We start from the raw sequence: 15,792 nt of genomic DNA, 5'->3' as shown, positions 1-15,792 counted from the left end.
GAGTGCCACCTGGTGGATAATAGCGGAAATACGGATTCCCAGAAAAAACTCGCCGGGAAAGAGTTACAGGCCCACTGGAACGTGCAGCATTATTTGATGTGGTGTGGAATTTTGTCAGTGTTTTGGACCATATACTAGTTTATATTTATTCTTAAAGGCGGGTGCATAATCTCTGAAAGCCAATGTGGATATTTGAAATCACCTAAACAAACACACCCGTACCCCAATAGAATATGGACTTCTTTTATAGACCCGCCCCACACATACACAGGCAACAATGTTGGTTAGTAGACACGCCCCTTACTGCTGATTGGATACAAGAGTGTTTTGGTACTTGGCCCGACTCTCTTATCCAAAGTGTTTGTCAAAAATCATGCACGCTGTCTTTAACATATTTAAACTACAAGGAAAAAAGATTAATTTCAATTTCATGGAGGCTTTAACTGATGCTTTGAAAAAAATCAAAGTTGCATGTAAAAATTTTACAAATACACATGTACAGTATGATTGGTGAATAAAGGTAAAATCACTAGTTCTGTAAACTGGCCCAGAGCCATTGTTCTATCCTCACTGTAAAGCCCTGATTGCCATCGAATTCATCATTCAGTCCATGTATTTCCATATGGGCCGGATCTCCATTCACACAGTAAAGCAGACATCAACTGACTATGAACTTTGTAAAAAAAAGATTTTCTCAGATAAGGCTTTCCTGATCTTGGGAAGCAGCCACCTTCAAAGCCAATGCATCACACGCTCACTAAAGAAGACCTAACCAAGCCAAGAACTCCTCAGCAGTGTATGGAAATGAACAAATGATTGGAAACACTTAATCCTTTTTTATTCCACTGAAACTCACAGAATGAAAGGGTGAGCGACTACATGAAAGAAAATAAAATGACAATATGAGACAAGAGGGCAGATTGAAGCATGCCTGCCCTAGTTAGGGTGTATTTTTTATGGGTGGAGGTTGGAACCATGTCAGACTGCCAGACCACCCAGAGCGCAGCTCCGTCTGACAGAGCCAAGATGCGGTGAAACGTACATACAACACCATTAAAATAACAGAATATAAGCAAACTAAACTTTTTAACTAGGTTTTGGCACTAGAAAAATGAACTGTGCCATAGCGTCAACTATTAACAGACTCTTAAGATGTCCTAAATCATTTGAAATATCTGGGTCACCATGAAATAGCATTTTCGCATAGTACATTACAGACGATTGGAGGGAGAAGGGTTAAAATAAAAGGCCTTGGTGACATCAGCCAAGAGCATTTAATTAAATTTAGGAATTTAACAAACAATATTTAGACAGATTTTTATCTAAAGTGATTTGAAAAAAGTAAAGCGATTCATCTCGGTAAGAGAAGTGCAATACAGACTGACAAAATTTCAAAGACAAATACTCTTAAATAACATTTTGATTACAAAGACAAACATTTCTTTCTTTAAAATAACACACACTGATGACTGAAACACAAAAAGACCAAAAACGTGTATTAAAGTAAATAGGGTTCATTTTTCAAAAGACAGCACAATTAGGACTCAAAAGCTGAGGTAAACATGCAGTATCTAAGAACAAATAACACTTGGAAAAAGCAAAGAAGTAAATATTTAGACACAAAAGCTCAAGCAAACACATTTGAAAACAAATGCTGACAAGACGGCTATAAATACAGCATCTTGAAAAGCATATCTCTTCGCGGTGTGTGTTCTCAGCGGTTTTGAAGATGAGTGTTTTCAGGCACCGCTGAACAGGTGCCAGTTGGAGTGCTTCTCAGTGAAAAACATTGTGTGCGTGTCTGACGGTCGTGTGTGAGACATCAATCCACACATCCTAATACTAGATCTACAGCGCTGTCGAAGTGTACGAGCGTGCCCGCGTTTGGGCGTGAGCCATGTCTCGCGTGTGGTCGGACGGCTTTATCCCGCACATCATTTTCATGACAATATACAATCATCGTGCAGACGCAAACAGCCAGGGCACAACTCCCAGATATAGAAAGAAATGTTGGATATCTGTTCAAAAGATCAAAGATTACCGCAGAAGGGAGGCTGTCCGTAGGGTTTAACGTGAGATTTGTGCGAGCATGTTTGTTGAACAGAATAAGGCATCAGTGTGTAAATCTCTGCATGTGTCTCTTTGCAGCTGTGTTGGCTGGGGGATGGCGGTGAGGTTACTTCACCTAAAGTTCAAGGGTTAAGCAGCCTGTACATGTGTGTTTCACGTGAAGGGCAAGAGATTTTCAAGTTTAAAGCCATGTAGTAGTAGTTTAGTAACTAAATTCAGTACGATTGATCAAGCTGGTTCAAATGCAGACAATCGATGGACAGATGAAACCAATACGATGAGTCATTTAAAGGAACGGTTCACCCAAAATTCAGTCATCATTTACCCCCCTCCATGTTTTTAGATACTGGTACGTTTTAAGGGGACATTTCACAATACTTTTTTAAGATGTCAAATAAACCTTTGGGGCCCAATTTTAACGATCTGAAACGCAAGTGCGAAGCGCAACACGCAAGTGAGTTTGTGGGCGGATCTTGGGCGCTGTTGCTATTTTCCCGGCGTGAGAAATAACTCTTGCGCCGGGCGCAAATTAATAAAGGGTTGGTCTGAAGTAGGTTCATTATTCATAGGTGTGGTTTGGGCGTAACGTCAAATAAACCAATCAGAACGCTATCCAACATTCCCTTTAAACGCAAGGGCGCAAGTTCCATGGCGGGTTGCTATTATTATGACAGATTTACCAGGCGCACGCCAGGAGCGGTTCACAGCCGAGGAGACCAACGTTCTTGTAAGAGCAGTCAAAGAAAGAGAAGTTGTTTTGTATGGGGATAGGAGAAACCGGCCCAAATCAGCGTAGGTTAAACAGGCGTGAGAGGAAATAGCCACAGTCTCATCAGCTGCCATCCCCATTGTTGTGCCAAGCGCTAAAATGATGTCAGGAGACGGGGGAATCCCAAGCTTGCCAGAATAAATCGGGCACGCCGTGTAACGGGAGGTGGATCTGCCTCAGGACCTGACGCCAGCAGAGGACATCGCTGCGTCCACCCTCACCGCTGAAAGGGTTTGGGGGCTTTGAAATCGGACCCAAGAAACGCAAGCAAGGTCCAACCCCAAAGTACTCTTACAAATCAAGTTCATATACATTAAGGTTTCTTATGAAAACATTTTAATTATTATTTACATAAAATAAACGTAATACAGCCACACAACAAACTAAAAAAATATTTTAATCGTTATTTGCATGAGAATTTTTAACGCAGCCACACAATAAATAAAAACTATCACCACAATGCTCACCACTATGATTCCCCTTATCTCATGTGTTAATATTTTTTAGTGTAACAATGTAGATTAGATAAGCAAAGTGTATGCGCGTTGTGCACACTATACATTATGGTCAAGCATGCGCCCTTAAAATAGCATAATGAACAACGCGCAACGCGCCACTGACTTTAAACTTTTTTTCTGGTCAGTGGTGCAATTGTTTTTTGAAACTGCAAAATAGCATCAGGGAATGTTTGCGCCGGAACACGCCTCTTTTTTTGCGCTGAACCGCCCAGGGAGCGAACTTGCATTCCCTAGTTTGCCGACGTGCTTCTGTGGACGGAAAAACCCGCTGTGCGCCGGTGCAAAATACGAATTATACATGCGTCACTGACAAAGTCAATTGCGCTGGGTGCAAGATAGGGCCCTTGGTGTCCCCAGAGTACATATGTAAAGTTTTAGCTCAAAATACCATATGGATAATTTATTTATATATATAATATGTTAAAATAGCAACCTTGTAGGTGTGAGCAAAAATGTGCCGTTTTTAGGTGTGTCCTTTGAGTTGATATCTGCCCTAAATGACAGTGCCGTAGTTGGATAGTGCAAATTAAGGGGCGGTATTATCCCCTTTTGACATCACAAGGGGAGCCAAATTTCAATTACCTATTTATATACATGCTTGCAGAGAATGGTTTAGCAAAACTAAGTTACTGGGTTGTTCTTTTTCACATTTTTAGGTTGATAGAAGCACTGGGTACCCAATTATAGCACTTAAACATGGAAAAAGTCAGATTTTCATGATATGTCCCCATTAAGTTATCGTATCAGGTGATCATTATTCCACAATATCCTCACTAACAGTATTTTTACTGAAAATTTTGATATTTGCCCCAGATTTCCTTGAGTTCAGAAGGAAAGTAGCCATGCCAGATTTACAAACAAATCTTTTAGACTGGTTTAGTTAATTGTATTCACAAATTCATTGAAAAGTTCACTCTTAAAAAAAACTTTGTCCACAAATACAGCATGGCTATTTCTCCAATGGACTCACATCAACGAGAATGCGAGCTAGATTTGTGACACAAAGCTAAAACATGGTTTTAGAAGACTTTGCACATAATGCACTAATCAAACAGATGACTTCAATAGTGCATCTACATCCTTTTAGAAGACCGAAAGCTCCAATGTAATTGTACGGAAAAGTAACTAAAACCAGCAAAATGGTAAGTAAACGATGACAGAATTTTTTCCTTAAGCTGACTGTCAGGTTAAGTCAAGTACAAGTTGTGGTCAGATCTCCTGCTCAGCCTCTTTGCAATGTCACTTCCACAGCACTGCAGTCATAAATAAACCGCAGATGTGTGGAACAACAACCCCCCGCTCCCAGATTGAGTTACGTGCCCACAATGTGCACACTTAGGGGGCCGTACCACTAATCACGCGCAATGGGGGGGTTACAGGCCACACCAGCTCTTAACCCGTCACACGCTCTGTTTGATGAATGAAATCAATAAAAAGGAGAAATCTGGAGCCAATGAAAGTAAAGAACACACACACACATACACAGGCCTGCTACAGGACTTTTCATCCAAACATACATCGGAAATATAAACAAACAGATATGTCATTTGAATAACATTCCTGCTGGAGATATAACACACATACCTGTAAGGAGAAGGCTCGTAGTGCAGGAATAGGAATGAGGGCGGCCATGAAGAAAGCCGTGACATTACTGATAGAGGTGAGGGCTACGCTCGCTCCAGTCCTCTTTAAACACTCGCCAGTCCGATCCTGAGAGAGAGACAAAGAAAGAAAACAGGGAAGATTACAGTAAATCATCACATATATGTTAATTATTTTGTGTCCGTATGGATACATTAAATGTAAAAGGGTTCAAATTTCAAAATAAATTTGCAGATTTCTTGCATACACTGCAAAAAATTATTTTCAAGAAAACATTTTCTTAGTATTTTTGTCTTGTTTTCAGTAAAAATATTTAAAAATAAGATGCTTTTTCTTGATGAGCAAAACGACCCAGGAAAATAAGTCTAGTTTTTAGACCAAAAATATCAAATTTAAGTGATTTTGTGCATAAAACAAGCAAAAAAATCTGCCAATGGGGTAAGCAAAAAATCTTGAACATTTTTCTTAAACACTAAATTCCAGAAAAATTTGCTTACCCCATTAGCAGATTTTTTTGCTTGTTTTATGCACAAAATCACTTAAAATTGATATTTTTGGTCTAAAAACTAGACTTATTTTCTTGGGTCGTTTTGCTCATCAAGAAAAGCATCTTAATTTAAGAATGTTTTGATATTTTTACTGAAAACAAGACAAAAATACTAAGAAATGTATTTCTTGCAAATAATTTTTTGCAGTGTACATTCTCTTTTTTGAGGACCAAGTCTAAAATTTCTAGTTTTATTTCATTTTGAAAGAATATTGGGGAGATAATTGCTAAAATGTCAATGCAGTGTAGCCAATCTGTGTCAATTGGTGTAACTAGTATTTTTTTTATTAAAATATAAATATATTCATAAAAATGTGTAATAAAATATAATCATCTAGTTTAGTGTAATATGATTTTTTTACATACATTTTTACATCATTTGTCAAAGATTATTTATAAAAACAGAGCTGTTTTCAGCATATGTCAGGACAAATATTACAAAAACGCATTAAAATTTACATTAAGAAAAAAATAATAAAATTATATTTAAATTTTTTTTTGATGATTATGCTTATATGCCATCAAGGTGGATAAAATATTTAATATATTTCTCATTCTTTGGCGCAATTGGCGGTTACACCATTTGACATTTTCAGGTCCATTCAGTCTTAACTTTCATGAAAATGGTGCAAATGTAATTTTTTATTGCATAAAATTAACATAAATCCACTGTGCATTGAAATAAACCTGATGCATGCTTTTAAAAGTAAAAAAAAATATCATCTTGCCAAACCATTTCACACTTATATCAATAAATGACGATTTCTAAAGAAAGACGATTTCTTTTTTTTTTTTTGCAGCGAAGAGGAAATTAAAAATGTAGGTTTCATCACACACCCACTCACTTACAAACACACTTAACTCAGAGGCAACGTTTAAAAAAATGTAATAGTTTATTACTTTTCAGACATTGATGGTTGACAATGATGTACTCAATGATAATTCAATTTTAATTACTTGACAGCCTCATTTAACTTCTGATGATCTAACTTTGCTTTGACATTTCCATCAAAAAGGACTAACTATCACACAACATGCCGTGACAACTTAATGAGCTGCACTTCTGATGAAAAGCTTTTCTTTATATTCCCGCTATTATGCGGATTTTCGGAGAGGAAACGCAAAAAGAGGATCGCTACCCTTCCCTCATCCCTCACTCACACAAAAATATTTTCCATCAAAGGCAAGACATATCCTTTTAAACAAAGCAGCCCGGGGCCCAGAAACACGATTGGCTCGCTGTCTCGTAAGGATAAACTCTCCCTCCTTGATTCAAAGCCATTTGGGGTGAGAGACGGATGAGAAACAGTTCCAAACCCTACCTCTGTATACACAGATGTAGAAATGAGGAGAGAGAGAGAGAGAGAGAGAGAGAGAGAGAGAGAGAGAGAGAGAGAGAGAGAGAGAGAGAGAGAGAGAGAGAGAGAGAGAGAGAGACGTGCAGGACCACACAAAGTGAAATTTAGGACAGATCTGCTCTACTCGCTCTCTCTCCTCCCAGGGGAACTGTTTACTCTCTACACAAAAGTGTCACTGCACGCTGTGCGATCTCACATAAACACAAGCAAATACATGCCTAAACTCACCTCGTCTGCATGAAAGTACTCTATCGCCTCACACGCACACCAAACCTAAACACAGATACCCCTCTCACAGATACAACTATGCAAAAGTACGCACAATAACAGACTATAAACAAGATACCTTTCGCATTTGTTATCTACACAACAGCTTTTCGACTGATCTAATCTTATTTAGAAAAATTAAATACTTAATGCGACTTTTAATTGCACCATAACTACTATAAATCAGTTTCCTTACAAATAAAGGATTATGGTGGCACCATTAGTACTTCAACTACTGTAGAGATTTTAAGCCCGGAGTACAGTCTGTTTTTTTACGTGCACTCGAAAATACGCGCGCGGTTGAGCACAAAGCATAGTTTATTTGCCTCATACGTGTACACAGACATTCAACGCATGCACATTGCAACAAAATGCAATGCATCTCGTGGGCATTTTCCTGTATGTGCATGTGTGACCTACGGGTACAAAGTACGCGCTGTTACAAAAATTTGGCTGTGCGTGTACCATTCTGATGAATAAAATTGCGTCACGTGCACTGTACGTAGACCCTCGCATATTCATAAAGACGGTATTATACTTCTTGCGTTATAGTGGATTAATGACATCCGTCATCATATCATTTATAAACAACAACAACTACATTTTCGAAACATTTGACATATTTCGTTACATAGCACAGACTGTATAGAGTATAGAGTGTTGCACCACCAAAGCAAGATTTTGTTAGCGTTGTGTGAGAGAAACGTCTTTAGCCACACATCGTTCAGTGGCCCTCACCAGCACTGCCCCAGATCAAAGCGTGCTAGCGTTTGAAGTTACATCACAGGCCGGGCAGGTACACACACATTCCTTTAGGTAAGTGATAACATGAGGGTACGCTCCGATATCCCCCCTTCTGCCTGATAACGGGCTAGCTCCCTCATTCTGAATGGACCGTCTTGTCTCGACACTATCTCTGAAAGTGCAGTCACTTCAGTGTTTGTAAGATGGCTGCGGCTCTGTTGCGGGTGAAAATGGTTGTTGTTTACTCGTGTGCCCTGTTTTCAGGACATAAGGAGAAGATAACGCACCTCAAATGGAATTCTTTTGTTCTGGCCGGTCTCGCTGAAAGCGTGAGCCAATAGAAAGACATCGTCCACTCCTACGCCGAGGGCCAGGAATGGCAACACCTTGATGTAAACAAAAAACACAGAAACGTAAAAATTTGTAGACAAATTAGGTAGTGTAACATATGATGCAGGGAACGCGACTTTAAGTTTAACTACAGTAAAAAAAAGTTGCGACTACTGCTAACAGAATATAACTACAGTGAAGCTATATTAAATGGCAATTGTTTAAAAATGTCTAACAATATTCAAATTTATTATTATATATTATTATTAATGCTATATTACTAAATATTCAAAATTTATTATTTACTCATAACCATTCATTTCACATAAAAAAAAATTTTTTGAAATACATTAACAATGCCAGTCTGGCATCATTAAACTTTACACTTTCAACGTATGTAATATATAAAACTCTAAAATGTACTTTATTAGTTGTGTGTATGTGCTGACGTGGATGTGACGTACCTGTGTGGTAGCGGCATTAAAGGAGATACCCAAGAGAGAGCAAAGCCCCAGTCCAGCAGCGACGGACAAAGTGACCAGCAATACTCCGGCTAACCCCACGGCTCCCTGGGACTTGGCACAGTCCCATCGCAGCATGGTCAGACACGCATAGGCGAGCTGAGCGTAGAAAACACAACCATAATGTTAATCTGACAAGATCACGTTATCATAGCCTATGAGAGAGCATCAGCGGCAGTCATGCAATGGTAACATTAATTTACATTTATGCATTTGGTAGAGATATTCAAAGCTACCTGTTCAAACAAGGCATACATTTTTTTTCATTATGTGCGTTTCCTGGGCCTCACGACCTTTGCGATGCTAATGCTATGTTTATCGTTTTAGCAACTGAACGTTTCCACCAAGTATTTTTTTTTAAATGACAACTAGAAACAATTTTGATTCATCAATCTGAAGAAAACTATCATTTTTGTTTGGGGAAATGTTAGATTTTTTTGTTGCTTAGCTGAGGACAATGCAAAACTTCATGCCAATGATCCATATTTCAGTCCTGAATACTCTTGGGTGAGTCCTTATCAGGTTAACATGACTAAAGCAGATAGATGAAGTTGGACGTGCTTCAACCTGAACAAAAGAGGAAGTCTAGATAAAAAACAAAAGATCTTCACGCTAGAGATGTGAGGATTGAGTTTACCATGAGGAGGTAGCCGCTAGCGATGCGAATCACACTGACATCAGAGAAGGACTTGAGGATGTCTTCTAAGGTGGTGGTGGTGAACGTGAGAACTTTCTGGGAAGAATTTAAAGACACACTTTGCTGGACCGCCTTAGGACAGAGAGAAAGAGAAGAAGAAAATGATTTTAAGAGACATCGTTTCATATTTATCTTCTCGCTTTCATTTTGTCTGTTGGTCCCTGCATCGAATTAAACTAATTAAGTAACACAAAATCCGTTTTCCACCCCACAAATGTTTCTGCAAGGCAATTATCCCAGAAATGAATATTGCAGCCCCACCCCCTAAAACCACACACACACTCAGATCTACAAATGCACACATGTTTAGCCCCACGCACACACGCACATGCACCAAAAGGAAACCCTATGCCAAGCGGAGGTCAGGGCTGACAAAACAGAGACCAGATGATGTCACACACACAAGCCACCAATGGGACGGCAGCTGTGAAAGAGATTGAGCGCTGAGCGGGTTAATGCGTTCCAGACGGTCCTGTCAAACACACACACACAAACACACACACACACACACACACACACAGTGATACCACACACACGCAAAAAAACACAAGTGCTGGGGCCACTACACCGAAAAAGGGGTCGATTCTGCAATAGACACCCACTCTAGCAAAAACAGACCCTTTGGGTGTGCTGTAATAATCCCACCACACCAGATGCTCTGAGATCTGTTATTGATATTATTTTACAACCATTTACCCAATACATAAAATTGAGTACAAATAGAAAAATAAACTTGACAAGACAAGTAAAATACCCTTAGAAGTCCTTTGAAGACACCATAGCTCGCAGATCATTTTCTTTAACCATTACAGTTACTATTTCTAAAAATATATGTGGTACAAGGCTTTTGGAAAAGCATCTAAATATCCACATGAAAGATTTAGCACACAAATTTAATGCAATGTCCCACGGTGACCTTTCCAGACCTTACAGATGTGCCCCATCTTCCCAAGTTCACACTTAACCTGAGCATTTAAGGTATGGAGAAGGAAAAGGAAGTTTATCCCTTTGAAGGACTGCACTTAAACAGCTGGGTCCTAACCTCAAGAGACACAATGCTTTAGGAATGTATGCAGTACTTATGACTCGAGAGAAATTGACTTTACACAGCATAAGAGTGTGTGTGTGTGTGTGTGTGTGTGTGTGTGTGTGTGTGTGTGTGTGTGTGTGTGTGTGTGTGTGTGTGTGTGTGTGTGTGTGTGTGTGTGTGTGTGTGTGTGTGTGTGTGTGTGTGTGTGTATGGTCCAGGACACACAAAAATTGCCCCCAACTGTTACTAACAATTTCCTATTTTATGTAAGGTGAACTGGATAAAATTGAATTTAAGTATTTAAGTGAATTTTAGTACTATGACTTGTATAGAGAATGACAGCATATGTATGTATAAGACAGTGTGCTTTAAAACTCTGAGACCACTACAATGTAAAAAAAGTCATATTAATATATGTTTTTGTCCAATTAAGTTAAATAATTTCAACTTGTTTAATAAGTTATGTCAATTCATCACTAGAAAAAAAAATTAAAGGTGCCATAGAATAAAAAAAACTGTATTTACCTAGGCATAGATAAATAATAAGAATTATGTACATGGTAATGACATATCGTGAGCAAACGCATTTCTTTCCTCATTTTTTGTAAACCTTGTGCACACAAAAGGCCGCTGGAAAACAATCCAATCTCAACATAACACAGACTGTAACATCACAGTTGAGATGTATGCCCCAACATTAAATTATAAAGTTGTTAAAATGCTAAAAACAAAGTTGTGATGGCCGAGTTAGCGCTACATGCTAATTAATGCTATATGCTAGCGTTTAGGCTGAAGTTCTACTATTGACGCTACAGTTACGTTTTGCAGTCCACAAACTTAGAGACTCTGATACAGCCTCAAACATGTAAGGTCTGTTTACTAATATGAGCTACTGACATGAGCCTCAGAGCAGAGCAATCAGAGCAGAGCAATCAGAGCAGAGCTCAATATTATTATTCATGACCCTTCCAAATAGGGCAAAAAAATAGGCCATTTCATTCAAAAAACAAATCCTATGACTGTAAATGGACATAAAAAACGTTTCTGGATATTTTTGCACTTTACATACCTTCTATGTTAATATCAAAGAACAATTTAACATATTATTTTAATGTATTCTTTGGCACCTTTAAAATAGTAGTTTCAATTGACTTGCATAACCAATTTGATGAAACTTGCATGTAGCATTACAACATTTTAATTTTTTTACAGTGTAGGGTAAATGGCTCAATTTAGCATTTTTATTTAATAAAAAGAGGTGTTAAGTACATAATATATTATCCTCAGAACTATTTTATATAGTATACTATATTTAGTTAGACGCTTTTATCTAATGCAATATGCATTACAAAGTAAAGTATATAATTTATCAGTGTGTGAGTATCCTAGGGATCAAACCCACAACCTATGCACTGCTAAAGCGATTCTATAGTAGTTCAGTTCACTACATACCAGTGGTTCTCAAACTTTTTCTGCGTACGGCCCCCCCTTGTGTACGGTTCCTTCGCGGCCCCCCCAAAGAAAATTTATGACAAAAACTGTTCTAAAATTTAACATTTTCATTAAACAAAACATATTAAGTTTTACCAAGTAGGGCTGTTGGTTAGTAGCCTAATATTTTTTAGGTTTAATTACACAGAATTCATGATAAATGAATGTATTTTATAAAATGTAATAAAACTGGGGCCCCCCTGGCACCATCTCGCGGCCCCCTGGGGGCCCCGGACCCCAGTTTGAGAACAACTGCTATAGACAGTTTCATCGGATGCACATGTGTGTCGTCGTGGTTATGCGTCTGGGAAGACCTTTACTTCCAGTCTTTGTTTGTTTAATGGTTTGGCTAGTGGCTAAACTGAACTCTGGAACAAATACTTTGTCGAAAATAACAAATGTTTTGGTTTCCTAAGGACAAGGGAAGACGGTGATCATGGATCAACGCTATGTGAAGGGAGGTTTGGCAGCCGGTCTGTAGTTAAGATTGTATACATTATATAGTACACATTTTACACAGTAACGTTAGCTCAGTGTAGTTTTTGATACGCTTTAGATATGATTTGAACTAAGGTAATCTACTTGTTGTTTATTTTGCTTGTTCAGAAATGAACTAATCTAATAGGACTTTGTTGTTATTGATTCTTTCCGGAGTTAACCGTAAGTTAAGTTTGTTCCACGAAAGCCGTTTGTTTATGTTGTTACTGCTAAAACCGTCTAAAGGAACACAAGTACACCTGAAAAGTTAACATTCATGTCTTAGTATTTGTTTCAAATTTTCAATGTATATCATAAAACAAAATGATTTGTTTTTAGATGTAGTATCAGAACCAATGAAGCCCACTGCGTTAGTAGTCAGCAGTCTACACCTCCTGAAAGTTTTTAACGTCTTCTGATTGGACGTCTTTCAGCCAGTGAGATGATCTGAAGTAAAGGAAACATCTTTACCTCAGAGTATTTCCTCTGCCAGGCCTCCAGTACGGCAGCTGCTTTGTCCTCGTTCCAGTTGATGTGCGAGACCTCCTCATAACCCTTCAAGTGCTCGTACATCTGCTTTGGGGTCATGAGCTGGAACATGGTCTGAAGGGCCTGTGCACTGCGAGAATAAAAAGAACAAAACCATTCAAATTAAAGAACTGACAATTATAGATTCTCTTGAGGTCATGAAGAAAGATATTTCCCAGCATTTGTACTATATTTTTACTAAGTACAACTATAAACGCGCTAAAGTACACGCTAAGACTTTCCCAACTATAGAGTTCAGACTCCCTCAAGTGGAATCTCAGGATAATATTGTTAAACAAACACTTTTTGGAAAGGAGTGGGAGTGGTTTCTATGAAAAAATTCCTAGAAATCTTAGTGGACAATTCCTAACCACTTAGGAATCTTTTCCACCACTGCTGTACATTAGCATTCTTGAGCCATATGACGACATTTTTTTTATAATGAAGCCTAAACAGCTTTAGGGGGATAAACGGACTGTTCTTGGGGCAAAAGGCGTGGACTTTCTTCAATCTGTGGGAATGCATACTAATATGCCGTTTACTAATGATTATACATAGCCAGGAAAGTAAAAGACAAACCTCTTACTGTATGTGTTAGTGAGTAAGAGAGAGAAAGAGAGAGAGAGACTGTATGTTTAATACATTTATGTACGTATGCTTGAAAATTATTCAACTCTGTCCAACAGCCCTGCTAACTAATAAAAAACGGTATCTCTATTACATATTCCTCCTCACGGTCAATGTATAAAAAACATCCAATGAAGGGAAATGGTGAATAAAGCTGTCAGTTACATGATGATAACATGATTTTTGGTGTACTGTTCCTTTAAAGTAAAATCCATTTCTTAAAATGTCATCAGTATTTAAAACTCAAAGTGGTCTCTTACCTAAGAAGTTTGCGGCTGTCGTTCTTTTTGGTCCCGCCTACGATAAGCTCCTCCTGCCAGTGCATGTACTTTTTGGAAAGCCCATAACAGCCACCAGTCAGAACACGAGCCACGTCTAAAGGCTTAAGAAAATGACTGATCATAAATCAAAACCTCAAGAAGCAAAACAACATTGCTTTAATTAACCAATCTTTAGCTGTAGCCACATCTGGGTAAACAGAGAGATCTATCAAAATTGAAAAACAAACATCCTCAACTTAGCTTAATAGGAAATGATCACATTAAATTATCCGTTTGGCAACTTTTAGTGCATTCAATGCATACATTTTATCAGTGTGGGTTTCATCTGGGAATCGAAGCAGGGACAGAGGCATTGCATGCATCATGGCAGTTGAGGAACGGAGGTTTCTTAAATGATTTTAAACTGTTGCTCTTATGTGCTGAACTCACCTGTGTTGTGTTCTTGTTAGGAGCTGTCAATGGGCAGTCGGGGTCTGCGGGGTTCAGGCAGGGGCGGTCCACATAACCATGACCCACCTCTGCTTTGACCAGCATCTCCTCCCATGTGTCCACTGGAATCTTCATCTCTTTCAGATCAGCAATAAATCCCATTGGATCAAAGTTGGTCCACTGCATTGAAGGTTTGCCACTAAATTAAAGAAAACTACAGATTACCCTCATGTGGACTTCATCACATCACATCATGCTGTCTCTGGGTCAGTGACCATTCAATTCCTAAATAAATATTGTTACTTTTTGTGTACCAACCACAATTTATCATAGTCAAATGAATAACAGTAGGTTCAGGTTAGACAGACCAGGTATTATATGACATGATGTTCACTAGAAAACTAAGGGGACAAAGATGGAAGGTCAGCATAGTCTGTTTGACCAATGAAATATTGCTGGTCAATTGAATTAAGAACTGACATGGAGTCTGGTAAATTCAGTTAAAACTGTTTGTGGTGATAGACTTTCCCCACTTTTTACGACAATGGGTGTGTCTGAAATAATACAGTAACTGCAGACGAGGTCTGACTTGATGGAATTCTGCAGGCTTATGAATAGACGGGCGCTACACGTCACAAATGCAGCCGGGATTGGATTTCAGTCGACCTCCATAATAACAGCTTTGAGAAAATGGAATCAATCCGCTCATCCGATCTTAATCCGCTCTAATTATACTGCAGCGCTGGCCGATCCCGCTCTGTACCCGGCATCTCCCCACAGATGACAGCCCGTCGAGCATTTTCGCAAACCTCCAGTGATTTCCATGCCATCTCGTCTAAGTTGGTTCTTTCAGCACTCTTTTCTCCCCACAATTCCGTCATTGGTTTTCCCGTCTTGTCTTTATCCTCGGACGGCCTTCCACGCTGTGGGTTCTCCTTCTTCTTTATTTCTTTTTTGTAACAACGTCCATCATTACTCCTCTAATGGTCCACTGAATGTCCTCTAAACCCCACCTTTCCATCCACCATCTTACTTTTCATTTTCTGCATGCGCTCCACTCTCTTCCTCTTCTGGCAGGCCTGTAGCGGTTTAGACCACATTGAATGTGCCTAACCAGGCTTGAGTCATTATTCCAAGTCCTCCAACCAGAACACAGTAAAATCCTTATTTACCATCTATGATGAAGGAGAGTATGGGGGGAGGGCAGAAAAACTTTTGCAGACTTGGTGGTTGTCTACCGAGTACTGCAAGAAGCCATTTGCAGCATTTAAGTGGAACAATTGTGCGAGGCCTCAAGCGTGTGAAGTTCAACATCAAAATAACAGCTTTTAGACCGAGAACACCACTGGAGAGTGTACAAAACATTTTTATTGCGGTGTTTGAGGAAAGTACATTTTTTCATTTGTCTCTACTCACAAAAGGTTGTACATCTCTCAAAATTGCCTTTCTGGCAAGTCAAATTGATTTAAAGTATGAAAATCAAATAAATCAAGCCACAAACGAATA

At 38.9% G+C, this 15,792-nt stretch overlaps 1 protein-coding gene across 1 annotated transcript in view; it reads right to left on the bottom strand.

Moving 5' to 3' along the window:
* ptch1 (patched 1) overlaps nucleotides 1-15,792 on the bottom strand; it is a 59,328-nt gene that overhangs the window by 25,502 nt on the left and 18,034 nt on the right. Inside the window, exons 6-12 of the mRNA XM_065247206.2 lie at nucleotides 14,287-14,485; nucleotides 13,837-13,958; nucleotides 12,893-13,040; nucleotides 9,364-9,495; nucleotides 8,670-8,825; nucleotides 8,163-8,261; nucleotides 4,942-5,067 (exon numbers count right to left, since the gene is read on the bottom strand). Coding sequence (XP_065103278.1) covers nucleotides 4,942-5,067; nucleotides 8,163-8,261; nucleotides 8,670-8,825; nucleotides 9,364-9,495; nucleotides 12,893-13,040; nucleotides 13,837-13,958; nucleotides 14,287-14,485 — 982 coding nt within the window. The remainder of the gene's footprint in view (nucleotides 1-4,941; nucleotides 5,068-8,162; nucleotides 8,262-8,669; nucleotides 8,826-9,363; nucleotides 9,496-12,892; nucleotides 13,041-13,836; nucleotides 13,959-14,286; nucleotides 14,486-15,792) is intronic.

Source organism: Paramisgurnus dabryanus, chromosome 11, assembly GCF_030506205.2.
Source record: "Paramisgurnus dabryanus chromosome 11, PD_genome_1.1, whole genome shotgun sequence".
Lineage (NCBI taxonomy): Eukaryota > Metazoa > Chordata > Actinopteri > Cypriniformes > Cobitidae > Paramisgurnus > Paramisgurnus dabryanus.
The sequence above is the reverse complement of the archived record's forward strand: the minus strand, read 5'-3'. Positions and strand labels throughout refer to the sequence as shown.